Raw genomic sequence first — 13,094 nt, 5'->3', positions numbered from 1 at the left:
CTCTGGTTGCCTTGGAGCAGCCCCAGCCCCAGCTGTGGCCAGGGCATCACGGCCATCTCTGCCACCATCTCTCAGCCAAGGCTCTGCCAGGGCCCAGGGGACCCGTCCCCTCACTAAGGGGGTGCCTGTGGCTGGTAGGTGGGGCAGAGGTAGGGCTGGGGCTCTACTTGGGCACTTGCTGGGCAGGGCCAACATGCTGCAGCTGCCCGGAGCCAGAGATGTTTGCCAGGGGCAAGCGCACCATGGAAGGGTGGCAAGGGGTCTCCAAGCTGCCACGGCCGTGCAGGAGCCAGGAGAGCCCTCACACCTCACCCTGGTGCCAGGTTAATGACCAGAACAGGGCACAAAGTGTGCACCCCGTGGCAGCCTAGTGCCAGCCACCCCCAGCTCCTGTGGCCACAGGGCTCAGGCTATGCTGGGGAACCCCGGGAGGACATCGGGTGGCAGCATGAAGATGTGCCAGGACCTGCTCAGGAAGCCCTGGGAGCTCTCCCGGAGAGGCAAGGAGCAGAGAAAATGGTGTGTAGCCACAACGCTGACTGCCCCCAGCCAAACCTTCACCCCTTGTCCCAGCACAGGCCCCATTCAGAAGATGGGGGAGGGTCCCTTGGATGAGCCCCACTACCCTGACCCCCACCAGGAAGGACTGGGGCTGCAGCAGGGCTCTGGTGGGGGTCTGCTTACATTCCAGCCTCCCACACGCGCCGCCAGGGTCTCAATGCTTGCTACTCTCGACAAGGAAAGCCCTTGCCTAGGTCCATTCCCAAAATCCACCAGAAAACTGACAGCCTCACAGGGATGCAACAGACATCTGGGCAAGCTGGTCATACAATCAGTGTCACAGGGTTGTGCATGAGGTGGACACACAGAGCACAGGAGGGCATGACTCACAGATGCAGCACTGTCAAGTCTTTGGAGAAACTTGCATGAACACCATCAGTTAATTTGCTTTGTTACTTTTGTGGGGGGGTTTGATTTTTATTTCCATGGTGCATCCAAAGACAAGTTGTCCAGCAGTTTGCTCAGAACCCCTCGGTTTTCAACTCCTAGGATATGTTAAAGAAGAAAGCACTATTTTAATGTTTGTCTTTTAAAAAAATAATTAAAATAATTTGCATAGCTAAACTGTTGATCTAAGGCTTCTATGAATGGTGTGGTTATGTTTGACAGACAATGTCCATTAAACAGAGAAAGACACTAGGAAAGCCCCATAACATTTTTATTTTGTTTCTGTAACACGTGTGCACACACCCCCCTCTCTCTCTCAGGAAGGGAGGTCCCCATCTTCCCGCACCCCTTTAGTGGAGGATGTCAGGACATCCTGCCCTTTCCTACACCTATTTGGTCCCAGCAAACAGCAGTGAGTGCAGCTTCCAGAGGTCCCCACAAGCCGCCACAGCTCCAGGGACATCCCACACAGGTGAGCACAGCTCATGCCTGATGACACCCAGATGTGACACAGGGGTTCCTGGATTTCAAGTCTCCGTCCTAACACGTTCACACACAGTCACACGCACCAGGTCCAGCTGCACTTGGGTATCCCAGCTCTACCTAGAAGCCCTGGCACCGAGGTGAGCAGCAGAGGGCTCACTGTCAGGGTCAGGACCAGCCTCTGCACTTGTGGGGCTGAGAAGAGCTGGGCTGAGCGCTGCTCCCTGTGTGAGGAAAGATGCTTCCCCAGCAGGAGCTCTGCTTTCCCAGTTCCACACACCTCACAGCCCTCCTCCTCGCTGGGATTGAGCACAGGAGGCTCCCACGTGTGCTCCCCCACCTGCCCAATGACGAGAGGACTCCATCCTCCCTCTGGCTGCTGAGCACCCAGAGCAGCTCCTGACGGGGCACATCCAGCTGATGCCACATGGGTCAGCCACAGGCCGCCTCCACAGCTGGCCCCACTCCTAAGCCTACCCTTCAGTCAGCCCACTGCTTCTCCCCACACAGACAACCCAACAAGCAACCACTGCATGATGGAGGCCAGCCTTTTATTTTTTTTTTTCAATATGGAAATTAATTTAAAAGTAGAAAGACAGACTCCCCAGACAATAAATATTACGCCTTCATGAAATAAATTAACGTAGAGGTTCTGTGAAGGGGGAAGTCCCTCCAGTCACAGATTCAACAGCAACTGGCACTGGGTCCAGTGTCCCCCTCCCAGTCTTCTCCACTGCCTGGTGCTGCTGAGAAGCAGCAGTGAGCCCACCTACCCCTGGATCTGGTGGGCCACAGCAGGGTGAGACGTGGCCTTCACACAGGCTGGCAGGGCTGCAGAGCGGGGGAGTCACCAGGATTCCCCTTCAACGCCCACCAAGACATCTGGGATTGCTCCACTCATCTGGCCTGGCACACAGAGCTGGCACTGGACCCACGGGGCCAACCTACCTTGGACTGAACCCTCCAGAAGGGCCCTGGGAAGGACAGGACCCTCCAGAAAGTCCTGGAGGAGCCCCCCACTAGAGCCCTGCCCTCCTGACTGCAGCAGGAGCCTGCCTGGAGCCCTCACACTAGTCTCATGTGAATTTGAAGAGGGTGACAAACTGTTTGTGGGTATTTTCTTTTATCTTTTTTTATCTTTCTTCCTTTTTTTTTTTTTTTTACATCAATCCCCCCCTCCCTGCCCCAACATACACAATGTAGAAGCCTCCCCACTCCCTCCCCATTAAAAACACTTTGTCCCCAACCTCTGCTGGAGTGACCCCCCTGGCCCACCCCTCTCTCAGTGAGAGAAGTTCACAGATAAGGCAGTTCATGTGAGAGGGAGCTCGGCCCTGCCAGCGGTCAAGCCCGCGCCTCCAGGCCTGAGCAGGGCAGTGACTCGCAACACGGAGCCTCTGCGGCCAGACAAGACAGAGAACACAGACAGACAGACAGACAGAGCATGGGGGGAGGCACTCCTATGGTTTGCATTGCTGCTTCCCTCCTCCCCTGGCTCTTGCTCCCCTGGCCCTCACAGGTCCACTCTATCCCTCTCCCATCTCCCAGCCCCCAATACAATTCTTATCCTTGACAGTTAAAAAAACAACAAAACAAAACGAAAAGAACAAAACCACCCCCACACCACACCCTTTGCATCCTTCTCCACCCGTTGCCATGGCCCAGAGGGGAAATCCTGACTCCCAAAAAGGTCCTGCAACTTTTGCCTCCTGGCGGAGCTGAGACCGGGCAGGAGCTGGGCCTTTTTATTTCCCTGTGATCTCTATGACATCGTCGTCTTTGTCCTCGTCATTAGAGCTGCATCCCACCTCTGGGACCTCCTGGGGTTCAAACTGAGGCACCTGGGACCGAAGGAGACCCCCAGCCGGGTAGCCCGAGTGAGGGGACATGTAGCCAGGGTAGGCAGATGCCATGCTCCTGGGAAGGCTGCTAGGCAAGACGGGGGCTGGGAAAGGAGCAAACATCCTGGGCTCGGGCAGGAGTGACTGAGTGAAGGGAAGCGAGTAATTGGGCAGCACCCCTGTCAGAGAAGGGTTTAGCATGAATGAGGGGACGCTGGCGGTGGCTGAGGTAGCAGCAGAAGAGCTGGCGGTGCCGGCTGTCAGCAGAGGGTCAGTAGTCACAGGGAACACCAGATGAGGGTCTGGGAGTAAATTGGGCAGCTGGTAATAAGAGGAGCCAGTGCCCATGTACAAGGAGTTTCCTGGTTGGGAGGCAAATGGATGGGTTAGGTTGTGGTTTAAAGAGACAGGAGGCATGGTGAACCCACCAGAGACGGGGTACCCGTGTTCGTAGGGCTGCACGGACGATGGCAACTGGCGCTTCTTCTGCTGCCTGCGGGACTGCTCCTCCGGAGCCGACGGCGAGGTCGACTTGCGCTTGTTGCCCCGTAAGTCCAACACCGAGTGGGCATCGACGTGCTGGCTGGTGGCTGGCAGGGCCGAGGACGCGGAGGGGGCCAGGCAGTGAACCCCCACGCGCTGCTCGGCCCCTCGGGCGGCGGCGCCGGGCGCGGTGTCCGTGCGGGTGGCCTGGCCTTGCGCCACGTTGGTGCTGGGAGAGCCGTGCCGGGACTCGCGCGCGGCCGCCGCCTCGGCGTACTGCTGCAGCTCGCTGATGATCTCGGGGCTGTCGGGGGAGATGGGCCGGGTGAGCTCCTCCGTGCTGGGGAGCTGCGGCGATGAGGCACTGTGTCTGCCATTGCTTGTGGACTCCAGGGAGGAGCTCTGGGAGCCTGGAAACAAGGAGATGGAGCAGGTGAGAAAGATGACCTCGGAGACAAACGTGGGGGCCAAAAGGTCATTGGGAGATTGCTCTAAACGTAGGTGTGATGGAATACACCAGGGAAAGCCACCCCAGACACTCAAGCAGGAAAGCACATGTGAAAGCCTCACACAGCACTCACAAGCCCCTACCTGAGGCAGCTGTCCGACGGTCTTCATTGCCCTTTGGCTTCCCAGTGGTCCGTATAGCAAAAATCCGACCGTCGCTGGTCCGGATATACGTCCCTGGAACAGAGGCAGAACAACTTCATTACAACTCCAGTCTCAGCCCAGGACGCTGGATCTGTGAGCCCACGAGGCTGCTCAGGCAGGAACAGGGCAGCAGTGCTGCATAAGGCCAGCTGAGATCATGCAGGGAAGCTCAGTGAGAGGCTTCTGTCCCTTTCTTCACTCCTCACTTCCACCTTTGCAGCTTTCCTGGGTTGGGGATCACCCCCTCCCAATGTGCTGCTGGTGGGAAATGTAGAACTTCTTGCTTGAGACAAGAGTTTGCTCTGGGAGCCCCAGGAAGTGTTTGGCTGCCCCAGTACATGCAGAGGGTGCTGTGAGAGGAGACACCCAGCCACAAAGTTCAACAGCTCCTCTCAGGGGCAGGAGCAGCCACAGCTGCAACAGCCCTGCAGCATCCACATGCCCAGAGCACAGGCTGCAACAGAGCCACTGCAAACTCCAGACCTCCTCTCCTTCTTGTTTGTTTTCCTCTCAAGGGACTGATTCATGCTTTTACATCCCTTTCTTTGCTACTCAGCACTGGCTAGGACCCTATCAACAAGTCTTACCAGGACAGAGAGACTTACCTTTTGTCCCTCGGATGATGTGGATGCTCTCACCAGCACTGATTCTTGCCTGTACATCAGTGGACGTGTTTGTACCCGGAATCACAATATCTGGCAGTGGGAGAAGAAACAGAACAGTGTCCATTAAATTACAAGCCAGCCACAGTCAGGAGAGAGCAGGTGTCCCACCAATCCCTTTGTTTGCAGTGCAGTTGTCTCTCCTATGTGCTGTGCTACAAGCAAGCCCTGGGTTTATTTCTGAGCAGCACAAGAAGGCAGCAGAGGGTCCAAGGAAGAAAAAAACCACACTGCTGTGGCACAGCATCTCCCCTGTCCCAACAAGGACAACTAGTAACATTACTGAAGGCCCTCTCATGGGAGTTCACTCCCAGCAACCCAGCAGGTCCAAGACCCTTGCACACCTGCAGGGAAAGTCCTCCAGAGGAACCACTCACATGAGAGAGGCAGCATCTTTGGCTCTGATGGCCATCTGCCCGCTGCCCATGTGAGCATCAGCAACTCACCCTGATGCTCAGTTCACCACAGGCATCACAACTCAACCCACTGTGAGCACCAGCAACTCACCTGTGGTGGTGACAATCTTCTGCACAAAGACACCAGCTCGCTGTAGATAGTTGATGGGGAAGTTGACAGCAGGGTTGGAACTTGAGGTTGATCCTGCACTGCCCATGGGGACATGCCGGGGCATCATTGGAATGGGGGTGGACTGAACTGGGCGGACGCTTGCCACCGGCTTGTCCTCACCCTTGAGGGCTGGTCGCCTAGTGAGAGAGGAGGGAGGAGAGTGCAGTGCCCACCCGACAGGGACAAGCATCCTCTGCCCCCTCATTTTGTGTCTACAGCATGGGAAGAAGGGAAGAGGCAGGTACTCACCAGTTCCTCTGGCTAAAGGCAGGGATGCTTGTCAGACTCTGGTCACTGGCTGGGTAATACTGTGCGTAGGACGGCCGGGTGTAGGGGACGGATGCTCGCTTTTCCTCCTCATAGCTCTTCTTGGCTGCTTTCTTCTCTGCCTTGGTCAGCTTGTGCTCCTTCCGGTCGATCAGCAGTGACTCATGCTGAAAAGGCTCCTGCAACCCCACAGCACCGCGGTTCTGGCACCAACGCACCACCAGAGGGAACCAACAAACCCCAAACGGCAGGCACCCCCGCCCTGCGGCAGCCGCTCTCCATCCCAGGCAGAGCAGAAAGAGCAGTTGGGAAGGCAGAGCTGGCCGTGGTGAAGCACACGTGGGGCAGTGCTGTGGATGTGGCCAGGCTCAGATTGAAGGGTGACAGTCAGCTAAGCCATTGCCTGCCCAGCCCAAGGCCAGCACTTACCAAGAGCACACAGAAAAACCCAGGAGACAAAGGCCAGGTCAAGAGTGCAAGCACGGAGTCTGCCATGATGTCACGCAGCCGCCAGAGTCCCAGAGCCCCACAGGCCCCCTCTGCACTACCACCCTACCAGAGAAACTCCTGACAACACAGGCAAGTGCTGCTTGTCCCAGCTTTGGTTCAAAGACATCCCAGGAAAAGAGCTGGCAGCAAGCTGGGATATGCCACTGCCACTTTCCCACCCAGCATCAAGATGAAGAAAGGGGTGCCTGACCACCTGCCCCTAAACCTGTCCTCAACAGAGGCATCTGTAAATGTGTAGGAGATACCACAGGGAAGGGCAGGGCTCTTTGGGCTCTTTCTAGAGGATTTTCTGCCTGTTCCCATCAGCACACAGGTGCATCCTTCTCGCCACCATGGCCCCATCACGCTGTCAGACTCCACAGGCCTACTCCCGGTTGTGCAGTGCTGTGCCAGCAAGGAAGAGGGCTGGTCTTACCTTGGTGATGAGGTGAGGATACTTGAGACAGGCTAATTGTAGAACAGACTCCTTCATCTTGCTTGGATTGAGGGAGAGCTGAGCAGGGTCAGATTCCTCCTCCACAAAATGCAGCAGGTTCTCCACCTCCCGTCGGGTGAAGTTCAGCACTGGGTTCAGATCATCCACCACCCGATCTGGAAACGAGGGGGAATGAAGTGAGCAGAAAAGGGAAGAAATGGGTACCGCTTGCCTGCTGCTCTTCCTACAGCCCTGCTCTAACAGAGCTGCCCTCCTTACAATCTGCACGATCCTCAGAAGTGTTCTGTAAATGTCAGGGCAGGGAGAAAAATCATCACCCATGTTTAGAGCTGATCCTGTTTGACCAAGTCAGGCTGCCAAGTGCCTTGTGCTCCAGACTGCACAGCAAAGGCAGTGCAGGTCACTGAGCTCCTGGTAAGCAGGAATACAAAGTTAGTGATGGATAGTGTCCCACCTCACATGACAAGGCTGTAAACATACATGTCCTGGGAACTGCAGCCACATCAGTAGCTGCTCTCCCACAAATCCCACCAAAAAGGCTCAAATTAGTAACCAGGTACCAAAATTTACAGAACTCTGAGATAAAAGCTCAGAAAAGCAGCCACATTCCCTCACTCACAAGAGCCTGAATGCTTTCCTTGGACATTATCCCTCCTGCACACAGGGCAAACAGGAGCACATGGAGAAAACATCTCTATCCAGGACTCTCCTGGAAGCCAGGTCAGCTGCCAGGGGACTCCACCTTGAATGCGTAACAGCACACTGAGCTGATCACACTGGGCTGCTGCCTCTGCACTTATGTTTCGAGCACAGAAGGACTCAGGCAACAGAGCTCTCTCTGGGTCACCACAACCCTCGGCTGCATGCTCCAGGAGAGCAGCTTGACAGCTGGCACAAGCCAGCACAAGAGATACTTTTGGTACAAGGGGAGGTCAGAACAGCAATGGATTAATTATTCCTGGCTCCTAAGTAAGCACTATGAGTCAAAGGTATCATTATATGCTTTAATTTAGCCATTTTCCCTCTCTTGCTGCTGGAAAAATGGAGGCACAGAGCTATTTAATATGTAACACCCAGTTTAAGATGAGCAATAACCAGGGACAGGGGAAAACAGGATGAGTACCCTCTAAGTCTCCAGTCTGTTGCAGCAGCCAGGAGAGTAGCAGTGATGGTAAATGGCACAGCAGTGGACTGCTAACACAGCCCTGTTGCAGGATTTTGGCTCCACCATCACAAATTTCTTAAAGGATCCCATGTCACTGCCAACTCATAAACATCAAACATAGCTCTGGGATAGTGTCTGTCACCTCTTTGTCTGGTTTTCAATCTTAAAAAAAGAAGTTATAAAACCCACAGAAACAGGACTTGTTGGAGTTAAAAGGAGTGAAGGCTGAGAGAGGAATGCCAGGTTCACCCACGCTTACCTGACATGCCTTGCTTGGAGATCTGACGGTCATAGATCTTCTTCTCAAGGGTGTAATCAGAAACCAGCCTGTAGATGTGGCACGGCTTCTTCTGCCCGTAGCGGTACACTCGGCACACGGCCTGGGCGTCGTGGCACGGGTTCCAGGAGGCATCAAACACCACCACTCTGTTTGCTCCAATGAGGTTGACACCCAAACACCCAGCACTGGAAATGAGAGGCAAATTTCAAACTGCTGCCTTGGCCACCTTTCAAAACTTCTAGGCAGGGATGACCATCACAGCCAAGAGCCCACAAAGTGTCTACAGAAAGTTTCCTCCAGTCAAACTTTAAACCCAAGTTTGGTTTCCAAGACTGTTGCAGCGGATTAAGACTGAAATGCTACATCCCTAGGGAACTCAGAAGCAGATGGCACTATTATGCCATGGAGAGCATATTATAAAGGAAGTTAAGAACTGAAAGCCCACCTGCACACAGAACATGAGTGTGAGTCCTCCACTGTGCCCTTCGGCTCCAGCCCACTTACCGTGTGGACAAAAGGAAGAGCCAAACAGAGTTGTTGCTGGGATCATTGAACTGGTTAATCAGTCGTTCCCTTTCTGAGGCAGAGGTGCTGCCATCCAGTCCTGAGAAGGAAATTAAAGACACATTTAAAAGCTCTGTGTGTTTGGGGGAAACAAACCCACTTTCTAAACTCTGAGCTTTGTAACTGGTTGCAAACCAGTTCTGGGTCTTCCTCAAATCATGTACTCTGGGATCTCAACTGGACCACTCTGTACCTCTAATTTGCCCAGCCTGGCAGGTGCAGTGCAGCCAGCCAGGCTGGGATTTGTTCAGCTGAAAGATCAAGTAAAACATTACTCAAGCTTGTCAAGGCCAGGACTGGGAGTGCTACAACACAGCCAGCAGCCCATTAAGGCTGTGCTTTAGGCAAAATGGATAGCAAGCAGGAACAACAAGAACAAAGGCCTTGGGTATGCTGGAAGCTCCAGGAACTAAGAGAAAGCAAAATTGTAAACTTTTTGGCAAACCCCCAAAGATTAGATTTGAACACAGAGAGTATTGGTCTAAAGGAGCTGCAGGGTGTGTCATGTCTCTGCTCCACATTGCTTCTGGCAGCTCTGCAAAAATCAGGCACCACTCCTCTCAGCCCTGGCCTGTAAAGTAGCCACACAAAGCAACGACCCATACCAGAACGAGATTTAAAGCTGGGGAAGAGGGGAGGAGGAATTCACAGTCCTGAGCTAGTGAAAGCACTCCAAGGTGATTCTGGTTTTGGAAACAAAATCTAGCAAATAGCTTAACAGGAAGTGAAAAGTGTCTTATGAAACTTTAAAAAGTAGTAGTAAGTGAGATGTTAAAGATGTCTTCTAAGTAAGATGTTAGAAAGAAGATTTGGAAGTTATCAGGTAGTTGCTATCCAACTGACATTGTCTTCCAAAACAACTAAAGTAAGAACAATCCAAAAGAGGTTCATCAAGAGAATGCTCCAGAGGAGCATTTTCACACCCAAGGACAAATACAAGAAGATAGAGGGTGACTTTTAGGAATTAGCCCATCACAGAGGATCAAACAGTGTGACACCAAAAGTGAGGGGGATTTGCTGTACTCACTGTAATAGCTGATGTTTCGGACCCAGTTGTGAACTCCTCCATCTGAGCCTGGAGGACTTGGCATCGGTCTCTTGGCCAAAAACTCTTCAATGACAGATAAGGTGGACAAGCTCTGGCTGCAAAACCAAGATCTCTGTTCAGGAAAATGCTCCCCCAGCAGTAAAAGTGGAATATCAGAACCCTTCCCCAACCATGACAGCACTGATGGTTGTCAAATCCTGTTTATGCAGCACACTTCTCATTGGTAAAATTGACTGTGGCAGAAGTATAAAACGCACAGATGAAATGCAAGATCTAATACAAAAAAAGAAAAAAAGGGAAACTGCTACACCATTCACCCTGTGTAACAACCTTCTAGCACCACAGGGGATCCAGCTACTCCAGTACTTGGTGACTGCAGGATCAGCTATTACACTCTGCTTACCTGAAGACCAAGATCTTGTCTCCAAGCTTCACACTTTCCTCAATTAGGTGGAACAGTAACACCATCTTGGGCGAGTTCTCCAAGACTCCCGTCTGGTAATCACACAAGATGTCTTTGGCCTACCAAGAAATGGGAGACTATTACAGGTGGAGTTGCTCATTCCCTGTTTAGTCCAACAACCCTGTCTCAAGGTGAGGGAAATCAGTCATTGCAAAGAGGTTATTTACATCCAGTTGGTAGAGGTGAGAATGCTACTCCCAACTACTCCTCCTACCTCCCCTTCCAGAAGCTCCAAATGACAAACTTCTAGGGTGAATGAGTGTCCTCTCAACCTTTCATGACTCTTTTACCTGAAAAGCTTTCTTTCAGTCTTTTAGATTTACCACCGTATTATCTAGATCAAACTTCACCCTAACACCTTTTTTTGAATAACAAAATCCACAGCCTTTCTGGTCAGATGAAAACAATGGTGTGAGTGCTGCCTGCACTCCTGCCTCATGAGAGTCATAAACCCCTCCCAGCACCACACAGATCTGCTTATCAAGATGCTCCATGGTAAAGAAATGTAAGAGAAACCCACAACTCAAACAGAAGAGTCTTCTCTTTGCTCCAGTTCAGAAAATTGCCCTAAAAAAGAGGTACGCTCTTTCAGACTCTCCAAATGAAGAGACTTCCAGCAGTGGCACTCACCCACTCATAAGTTACGACCTGATTTGCTCTCTCCTGAAAAGGGTTGAAGCCAACACTCTGGAGGAACTTGCTGTTAGTAGCTTCTCCAACTGGTGATGCCAAAGCATTACTCTCTGCTTTGACTTTAATTCCCTGAGGCTGGCAGCGGGAATTAGTACTTGCTGTGCCAAGGTCATCCACATCCAAATCCTGCTCGTTTGCCAGATTCTCCTTTTGCAGAGCTTCATACAACACATCTGGATGGTTCCAGATCTGAAACGGTAACAAAAGTGGTTAGACCTGTGCTGGCCTGCTGCTCGCCAATGATTGTGGTCTGAAAGCCCCACAGCTATTATTCATAGGAAAGAACTAATACTTCCCCTAGGCTCTCATATTTTTAAAAGTGACAAATTCTTTCCCTGAGAACTACCAGGAGGCCACTGTGCACCCCACACAGCGCAAAGGCAGAAGAGGCTGCCTGTTGGCACTGCAGCAGGTAAGGCTGTGCAGGTGAAGGTATCAGCCCAGTCCTGGTTCAGCTGATGGTTGCAGGTTTCTTGCACAATTTGAAAAGCACGTTTAACATCCCTGCATCCCAGTTCTGGAAGCAAACAATACTGTTGAGCCATCGCAGAGCACTCTGGGGAGAGAAGATATCCCTGGCCAACCACACTTTGACTTTCTGTTTTGTCTCATATTCCTGCCTTTGCCTTACATATTAGAATATTTCTTTGCATCTCCTGCCAGAACCTACCTTGCAACAGACACAGAAAGCTTTGAGTGGGTTCAGTCCCAGCCAGCCACTGTTGCCTGCGTCTCGGAACCGGTTCATGAACTCCGTGTAAAGGGCTCGCTGGATCTTTGACAGACGTACCAAAATGACGTGTTCTTCCTTAGATGGGAGCTGAACCTTCAGAACATTGTGGCCTCGCCTGTGGGGGAAATAAAAAAGAGAGATAAATACAGGGAAGAGAATTTCCCAATATGATCTCTTTATGGTTGCCTGTAGGGTAAGATTTTGACTTCTTGCCCACCTGGCTGCAGGGAGAAAGGCCTTTAAATTGCATGTTTCTCTAATGCATGACACTTCCAAGAGACTATCCTTGCAGCCAAATACCAGCTGTAAACACAATTACAGAGATCTCAAACATTGCAATCTTCTAGCTCAGATCACAGGAGGGTGATGAAACTCCTGTTTTCCATGGTAGCTGAAAACCAGAAACAAGACCGAAGGTTTCTTTTCAGCTCTGCTAATGACTAAGACATTCCATTCAAGTCACTGCTCCAGCATCTTTGAACCCTCATATGAGGAAGAAAAGCTGATTTGTTTCCAGAACAGTGGAGTCACTGTCCCTTTTCGTAACACTTTCATGAAACACTTTCAGATCCTTGGGTAGGGGATGTCAAAAAGTACACTTTCAAATTAACTATTAAGCCATCAAAATAAACCCGAGGTCACTCTGGTGCAGTCAGAGGTTCTCTAGTATCAGTCTGTGGTATCAAAGCAAAACAGTTTTACCTCTAACCCTAAGGCAAAACTGAGCTGTAAGAAACAGTGTGCCCAGCAGTGCCAGGGCAGTGATCATCCCCCTGTGCTGGGCACTGGTGAGGCTGCGCCTTGAAACATGAGTTCAGTTTTGGGTCCTTCACTACAGGAAAGACATGGAGGGGCTGGAGCAGGTCTAGGGAAGGGCAACGGAGCTGGGGAAGGGTCTGGACCCCAAGTCTGATGAGAAGTGGCTGAGGGAGCTGGGGGGGACTCAGCCTGGAGAAAAGGAGGATGAGGGGGATGTTCTTGCTCTCTGCAACTCCCTGACAGGAGGTTGGAGTTGGAGCCAGGTGGAGCCTGGGCTCTGCTCCCAGGTAACAAGCGACAGAATGAGAGGAAATGGCCTCAAGTTCTGCCAGGGGAGGTTTAGATTGGATATTAGGAAAAATTTCTTCACTGAAAGGGTTCTCAAACATTGGAACTGGCTTCCCAGGGAAGTGGTTAAATCCTGGAAGGGTTTAATGGAAATGTGGATGTGGCACCTGGGAACATGGTTTAGTGGTGGGCTTGGCAGTGCTGGGGGAACATCTGGATTTGATGGCCTTCAGGTCTTTTCCAACCTGAACGA

General features: G+C 52.0%; 1 protein-coding gene across 3 annotated transcripts in view; it reads right to left on the bottom strand.

Moving 5' to 3' along the window:
* Positions 1-940: 940 nt before the first annotated feature.
* The window catches only part of RAD54L2 (RAD54 like 2), a 62,993-nt gene continuing 50,839 nt past the window's right edge, over positions 941-13,094 (bottom strand). For 2 of the 3 annotated variants that reach the window (XM_027886404.1, XM_027886405.1), the window contains 12 exons: positions 11,732-11,909; positions 10,999-11,250; positions 10,309-10,427; positions 9,885-10,000; positions 8,798-8,897; positions 8,273-8,478; positions 6,828-7,003; positions 5,885-6,081; positions 5,576-5,772; positions 5,012-5,101; positions 4,347-4,439; positions 3,155-4,165 (listed from right to left, as the gene is read on the bottom strand). In XM_027886404.1, coding sequence (XP_027742205.1) covers positions 3,177-4,165; positions 4,347-4,439; positions 5,012-5,101; positions 5,576-5,772; positions 5,885-6,081; positions 6,828-7,003; positions 8,273-8,478; positions 8,798-8,897; positions 9,885-10,000; positions 10,309-10,427; positions 10,999-11,250; positions 11,732-11,909 — 2,713 coding nt within the window. In that variant the 3' untranslated portion in view covers positions 3,155-3,176. Of the gene's footprint in view, positions 1,047-3,154; positions 4,166-4,346; positions 4,440-5,011; positions 5,102-5,575; positions 5,773-5,884; positions 6,082-6,827; positions 7,004-8,272; positions 8,479-8,797; positions 8,898-9,884; positions 10,001-10,308; positions 10,428-10,998; positions 11,251-11,731; positions 11,910-13,094 lie in introns of those variants that run through there. The other variant, XM_027886406.1, reaches the window with a different exon arrangement.

This window comes from Empidonax traillii, unplaced genomic scaffold, assembly GCF_003031625.1.
Source record: "Empidonax traillii isolate 1590-97213 ecotype Southwest subspecies unplaced genomic scaffold, ASM303162v1 scaffold187:size1931383, whole genome shotgun sequence".
In the NCBI taxonomy this organism is placed as follows: domain Eukaryota; kingdom Metazoa; phylum Chordata; class Aves; order Passeriformes; family Tyrannidae; genus Empidonax; species Empidonax traillii.
The sequence above is the reverse complement of the archived record's forward strand: the minus strand, read 5'-3'. Positions and strand labels throughout refer to the sequence as shown.